General features: G+C 58.7%; 1 protein-coding gene across 4 annotated transcripts; it reads left to right on the top strand.

The window, feature by feature from the left end:
- The first annotated feature begins 361 nt into the window (after window positions 1-361).
- Window positions 362-6,323, top strand: LOC134736279 (uncharacterized). Of its 4 annotated transcripts, none has more exons than XR_010120181.1 (6): window positions 362-2,424; window positions 3,100-3,185; window positions 3,387-3,418; window positions 3,991-4,100; window positions 4,240-4,627; window positions 4,754-6,323. XR_010120181.1 is itself a non-coding variant. In XM_063636771.1 (6 exons), the coding sequence occupies exons 1-6, from the start codon at window positions 2,342-2,344 to the stop codon at window positions 4,869-4,871; spliced, it is 504 nt and encodes a 167-aa protein (XP_063492841.1). In that variant the 5' UTR covers window positions 362-2,341; the 3' UTR covers window positions 4,872-6,323. The 4 variants fall into 4 exon arrangements, 2 of the variants coding, with proteins under 2 accessions (XP_063492841.1, XP_063492840.1); XM_063636771.1 differs by having other exon boundaries at window positions 4,260-4,334; XM_063636770.1 differs by having other exon boundaries at window positions 4,240-4,334.
- Window positions 6,324-7,023: the final 700 nt, after the last annotated feature.

Raw genomic sequence — 7,023 nt, 5'->3', positions numbered from 1 at the left:
CAGAGGGGGACCTGGAGTGTTTGCAGCTGAACAGCCTGCAGCCAGGGCTATCAGAACGCAGGGAGACCCAGAGTCATTGAGAGTCACCATACAGGTTTCCAGGGACCTTCCCTCCTTTCCCTGAGTCAGCATTCATGCATACGTTCCTTCCCTTATTCATTCAAAATGTTTCTGGCCAGCCTACCAGGCGCCCAGCACATCAGACCTCTGTTCATTTACTCATAGACTCATTCATTCATTCACTTAATCATTGTCTCTGTCTAGGCAGAAAGCAAATATCTACTCCTGCCAGCCCTAGACAGAATGATTTCAAACCCTAATTAGTACTGTGGGGCTTAATGAGGTTTCCTGGGATTCTCATTATCAGGGAAATCATTTCAGAAAAGCTGTCCATGATACAGTGGGCAGGCGCACCTCGTGCCAGTAAGGAGCCTCTTCCTGAGACGAGCAACCGAGGAAACGCCAATTAAGCGAGGAGGCTGTGGAAGGGGATGCCCCTGGCTTCCCAGGGTGCAGAGCATGGATGCTTAGCTGAGGGGTGGGGCTGGAACCTGGCTGCTAAAGCAGTTCTGCCAGCAGGAGCAGGGATGGCCAGGCAGCAGCACAGGTCACTGCCCTGCGTGGTCACCATGCATCGCGGATTTTAGCTTACGTTTACTGATGGCTTCTGTCCACAAAAGACATAGTGGCACTCAGTTGCTCATTTGTGTATTTTAATTAACTAATTCCTATTCACACACTCATTCATTTAGCCATTCATGCAGTTTTCAGATGTTTAATGAGCATCTACTATGTGCTAAGCAGCTTCATAATAAACACACACTTATTCATAAATCCATGCATCTGTAGACTTCAAATGTTCAAATGTTCATAGATGGCTTGGGGCTTGCAGGGACAGATCTTCCAGTGTCGCCAGGAGCCTCTGGGATGGCGGGAAACGCTTCCTACGGGGGGTTGGGGGGTGGCATTTGAGTTTCATGTGGGGAAGGCCCAGGGCAGCTCTAAGCTGAGTGCAGAGTCCCAGGTCCCAAAAATAGTGAGGCTTCCGGGTCGCGAGGTCACACCAGCATCCGTGACGTCAGCAGGCCAGCTGCGGGCCCTTAGCCACAGAGGTTCACATCGTGTGGGCTGTGGGTCCCACGGTCCCAGAGTCAGCCGGGCGCCCTCTGGCTTGGCCTTGGGATGCCCAGGGACATGCGTGGTGCAGCTGGGGCAGCAGGAGCGCACTCTACCGTGAAATATTCATGGCTGCTGGCAAAGCCCGGCCCCGAAATATAGTTTGCAGAAGAAAAAGAGCCATCAGGCATTTAATCGTTGTGTTAATGAGGCTCTATTTGGAAGCAAACTCCATCTGACTGCGTCCCAGCCAGCAAGAGTCAGGGCCCGGCCAACCTGTGTTGCCGGCCGCAGGGGCAGCCTCATCCCTGAGACAGCAACAGGAGACACACCCGGGCAAGGCACAGGCCTGGCTCGAGGCCATGGCCCGCGGCCCTCCACTTCAGGGGAGCCCACGAGATTATAACGGCATCCTGAGGTTTGCCAAAAAGCATCCTTTTAAGCAGAAAGCAAGCAACCGCCCTGCGTGGAGGCTCCACAGATCCAGTCTGGCTGAGCAGGGGCTAGACCAACTCATTTTCCCCAAGCAGCTTCCTCGGGGGAAACGCTGCCCTCCTGCCTCCAGCTCCCCCTGCCGCCCAGGCCGCCACAGGCCAGTGTCCTCCAAGGTAGGAGGCACCCTGTGGACACCCCCACAGGAGCTTCCCAAGCTGACTTCCCGGGCTACCCCAGCTCAGCCCTGCCTCAGGTTTTGTTCTCCTGAGGGCCCCTGTCTGGGGCAAAGGTGTCACAGCTCCACCAACGCCAGGCTCTTCCTACAGTGCCAAGGACGCCCACCTGCTTCTCAGCCGAGCCTTCTGGCCTGGGTCTACTCTTGGCCAATGGCCGGTGCCCCTCTGGAAAGGGCTGTCTCGCACCTACATGCCCCTCTGAGTTGCTTTTCAGAAGTAATTTCCATGTAATGAGAACACAGGGAAATCTCATTATTTCAGACACCACTAATTAGGGGTTTGTGATCAGCCTGTCCAGGGCCAGCAGAAGCTGACATTTGCTTTCTGCACAGACACTGCAAATTAACAGCCAGACAAGATTGCCCGGACCTTTACAAAGCCCGAAGCAGCTCCTGCAGCCGTGGTCAGCGTCAGCAGCCGCCCTTCTTCGCCAGGTGTGCTGATTGCAAGTCTCTCCCTGCGGCAGGAGGGGACATCTCCAAAGGGCGGGCATCCAGCGGCAGCACCACAGGCCTGTGGGTGGAACACCACCTGCAGAGGCCCCAGAGCAGCCCATGGAGGGCCACGCTAGTATTGTTCCCATTTCACAGGGAAGAAGCAAGGCTAGGAGGGGTCAGAGCTCTTCCCAGATGGCACAGTGAGTACATCATAGGGACATGCCCCAGGCCACCAGGCCCCACGGCCTCCAGGGTCCTGGCAACTCCCCCCAGGGATGGTGGGTAGAGAGGAGGGGTTGCTGGCAAAAATCAGGGGCCCTGGGGAGCAATCCTTTCCTGCGGGCTAAAGGTCTTCATCAGGGATGGACTCAGTGGGTCCCAGGCTCCCTTCTCCAGCTCTGCCAAATTCCATCCCGCCAGGGAGATGTGGGGTCTGAGCAAAGGGACCCTTCTCCTTTGTGAACTTAGAGGTCCATAAAGGACAACAGTCCAGGGCAGCGAGGCACGTGGGGGCGGATAGTGAGGAGGGAGTCCAGGCCCAGCCATCCTGCTGGGTGGGAGGCTTCCCAAGGGGTGCACAGTGAGGCCTGGGCAGTGGGAACTCCAGAAGCTGCAGAGCAGGAGCCACTGCTGGATGTCCAGAGCCAGGCTTTCCATTCCCACGCTGCCCAAGAAGATGCAGCGGAGGACACAGAGGGAGGAGAAAACGCCCCCTGAGAAGGGGGGCAGGGACCACGGAGCCCTGGAGGGAGTTTGGACAGGAAGGAGTGCCCACTGAGCGCATTTCTTGAAACTTCCAGCTCCCCCTCCCCAGAGTCTTTCCCAGGGCCGAGACCATCCCTGGTCATGGAGCTCACATCGCCTCCTCCCTGCAGCGCCAGGCCCATGCTGCCTGCCCTTACCCACTCCTCCGGTCCAGCACTTAAGAGACGTGGCGTCTGGAAATTCTGTCCCATCCCAGGTGAGTCCACAGAGAACGGGCCATGTTGGTGGGAGGCAGGGGATCTGGGGAAAGTGGTACTGCCCCAGGAGGGGCTGCCGGCAGGGGAGGCAGGGGCGAGGCCCCGTGCAGAGGCTTCTCCCACCACGGGAGTCCCAGAAGGGCACAGCCACGCCCTCTGACGCCACGCCTGTGCCCACAGAAGCCCTGCCTTCCTTCCAGCCGCAGGCGAGTCTGCATCCTGGGTCCCACGGGTGAGGCCCCAAGGAGCTGCGGAGGCTGCTGTGGCTGACCCCGGTGGAGCCCCACAGCCACCTTGCCCAGAGGCCTTCAGCAGCTCCTCAGGGAGGGGAGGTGGGGGTGGTGCGGGGCGGGGCTGAGCTTGGTGCCCTGGGGTCCTTGGTTCTTTCCTCCTCAGGTGTCACCTGGTGCCCCTGCCTAGGCCCCAGGGCCCATCAGTGCCCAGCAGCACCCAGGGACACACCCAGACATGTGGGAACAACAGGGCCTGGGTGGAGGACTGGGGGGCTGGGGTCTTGCCGGGAAGGTGCAGGGAAGGAGAGAGGGAGGCGCGGTGCAGACAGGAAAGGGATGGAAGGGTGGGGCTGGGGGAGAATGGGCACTGGAGATGGAGGCAGGCTCTGCCGGCCACGAGGGCGGGGAAGGTGGAGCGGAGTCAGCGTCCTCTGCCAGTGCCTGGAATCCTGCAACCTGGAGGCAGCCTTGCCATGAGCCCTGCTGCAGGCCTGTGGACGCGAGCCCCGCTGCTTCATGGCCACCCCACTGCCTCTGTTAGAGTTTGACCTGAGTCTGTTTGTACCAGCAGCTTCCACAACACCCACTGAGACCCATGCCAACGCGCCCCGCCCATGAGAACCCAGGTCACTCCGGTGACTGTGGAAGAAATTTCTGGGTGTCACGTTGGTCCAGTCCCAGGTATAGCCCAGACCCTGTGTCTGGGAATCAGTGGGCTTCACAGGCACACACCATGGGGTGTGCACCCCAAAGCACCACAGCTTGTCACAAGTGGGGGGACCCTGGGGTCTCCTCTCTCTCTCCCCCCCCCACTCCCCAGGCTGTTCTGCTCTCAACTAGGAGGCTTCCATCTGGATTCCAGCCCACCCCCATGCACGGGACGCAGGAGCTCTGGGTGCCGCCACTCCATGAAGGGTGATTGTGGTGATGTATTTGACCTTCTGGCAGCAATAATCAAACCTGGAAATCTGGGCAGGCACCTGTTCGGGACTCCTCCCCTGTTGCTAGGAAACCCACTCCTGCCGATCCCACCCTGCTCCATCCAGAGACAGTGGGAGAGACCCTCCTGCAGCTGAGGCCAGGGCAGGGGATGGCTGGAAATGGATGGGGACAGCAGTGGCCTTTGCACTGGCTGACTTCACAGCAGAGCTCCCACGGGTGCCAAGAAACAGAATGTAGGGCGCCGCCCTCCCTGTGAGCCCTTCCAGGTGCTGCAGGTCCACCCCAGCCCTCCCCCCAACTCCCCCTCCACTTCTTGCACCCCCTCTACCCACCCTCTCCCTCCCCCTCCTCCACCTACTTCCACAGACTCCAATCTGTTTCTCCTGCTCCAGGTCACTTAGAATCTTGTGGCGCATCCCTCGGTACCTCTCTCTGCCTGCGCACCGTAAACACCCAGACTGCAGGGCCATACCTGTCTCTTCCTGGTCTCCCCAGCATCCTGCAGATTAGTGGCCCTTCAGACACTTTGCACCCCAGTAGCGGGTGGGGAGGCTGGTGGAAAGTGAGCCCTGTGGCTCCTGGAGAAACGGCAAGCAGCTGGCAGTGTTGCACAAGGGTCCCCCCAACCCAGCTGACCTCACCAGGTCATTCATGCAAGAATGCGGGACCAATGGGTTTCTGCCAGGCGTGCCAGGGCTGAGAGCACCCCTGTGTCCTCACAGCCCCCACTGTCCAGGGACAGCAGAGTCCTCCTTCCCTTTGCCATTTCCATGTTTCTCATTTCAATAATTCTTGCAGCCCATGTTGTGTAAATAAAATTATTCTTCCCAAAAAACTCATTAGCAGGGCCCGACATTAATTCCCCTGCAATCTGTGTAATTAACTGCATGTAATATAGGGCATTAAAGGACCGGTTTGCTAATCACCACTCCTCCACTCCACGCACCTAATTAAATCTCCTTCCTGTTTATCCACTTACAGAATCCTCTGCAAAGATACCAGGCACCGGGAACACTGCTGTAATACATCTTTGTGTAATTTTAGAGGGTGCAGTCCCACGCCGTGTGTTTGCATTTCATTCCCACTGCTGAGCCCCTCCTCCCAGCAGCCACATCTCCCCATGACTCCGCTGAGCCGTGGCTCTGTGGAAAGCACTCTGTGGCCCCCTGTGGGGTGGGAGGGCGGGATGCTGTAGTGCTGAGCGAGGTGGGCTTGGGAAGGGGCGATCCCAGGAGCCCGGCTCCAGCACCAGCAGCAGCACAGCCCTCTCAGGTTCCGGTACCTTCCCCACTGCAGTGGCTTACACTAGAGCCTTTCACGTGGTCCCACTCCCATGCCTGCCTTCATGACGGGGGCTGGGTCCTTGGGCCATTCCTCCTGGCTGTCCAGTCCCATTACACAGGGGCCGGCGGGGACGCATGGAATGATGTTGCCCTGCCACTTATGGGCCGGCCAGTGGGCCCCACATGCCATTACAGGTGTCCTTAGAGGAGGGGAAGCGGGAGCTTTGACACCAAAGAGACCACGTGAAGACACAGCAGAGACTGAAGGGGTGCCTGCAGCCGCCAGGAGCTGGAAGAGGAAGGATCCCCCCGCAGAGCCTTCGGTGGGAGGGTGACCAGCCACACCTTGATTTGGGACTTCTGGCTGGCAGAACGGGGAGAGCATGGATTTCTGCTATTTTGAGCCTCCAGTCTGTGGCAATTTGTAACTGCAGCCCCAGGACACAAATACAGCTACTAAATCAGAATCTGAATTGGGACGAGACCCCCAGATGATGCGAAGCATGACATTTGGGAGGCTCTGGACTAAATGCTGTCTGGAGCCTGAGTCATCTCTCGGCCCAGCAAGACCTGGGTCTGAACTCCACACTTATGAGCACGCAGACCCCTTTATGTTCAAATGACCGTGTGTTGCTCCTCTCCCTGCATCGGTCCTTTTAATCCTCCCACCCCACAGGGGCTGTCATACCATCACCCAGGCTGGGAAACTGAGGCTGAAAATGAAGTAACCTGTCCAAGAGCACCTCTCCAGCCAGTAGCTGGGCTGGGATTAGAACCTGGGGACTCTGGCTTATAGAATCTCTTAGCCATTGAGCCAAGCCCGCTCTCCCATCTGGGGCCTCTTGCTCACGGCTTTGAGGATGATAACGCCACCCATCTCAGCCCCGTGCTGTCTGCTCCGAGCATGCAGGTGGGGTGGGGAAGCTGAACTTGGACGGCCAGGCTGAACTTGCTAGAAGCGACTGGCGTTCACTGTGAGAGCATGGGGGGACCTGGGTGGACCAGAGGCCATCTTTGCCCTGTGATTGTCGGATGGGATGCAGGTGGCCTGGGCACCAGAGGTGGCCAAAGGGAGGCAGCAGCACCACAGACACCCGTGGCCGGGGCCTATTTGGGGCTCTGGGGACGTGTGGTCTAAGCCGGTGCTGGGGTCCTCAGCTCTCCCCACCTCTGCTTCCCTCAGCTGCCTCCTGTGGCACTGCCCAGACACTTGCCCACCTGAGGCCCAGGAGGGCTTGATTCCCGTGTCGAGGGTCAGTTCCCCTGAAGCCATGCCGGAGACAGAGACGGGTGTGCAGGGGATCTCCCAGGAGCCCTCTCAAACAGACCCCTGTGAGGGAGCACAGGAAGCTCATCTGGGTGGGGGAGAAGCTGAGCTC

This window comes from Symphalangus syndactylus, chromosome 3 (assembly GCF_028878055.3).
Source record: "Symphalangus syndactylus isolate Jambi chromosome 3, NHGRI_mSymSyn1-v2.1_pri, whole genome shotgun sequence".
In the NCBI taxonomy this organism is placed as follows: Eukaryota; Metazoa; Chordata; class Mammalia; order Primates; family Hylobatidae; genus Symphalangus; species Symphalangus syndactylus.
The sequence above is the reverse complement of the archived record's forward strand: the minus strand, read 5'-3'. Positions and strand labels throughout refer to the sequence as shown.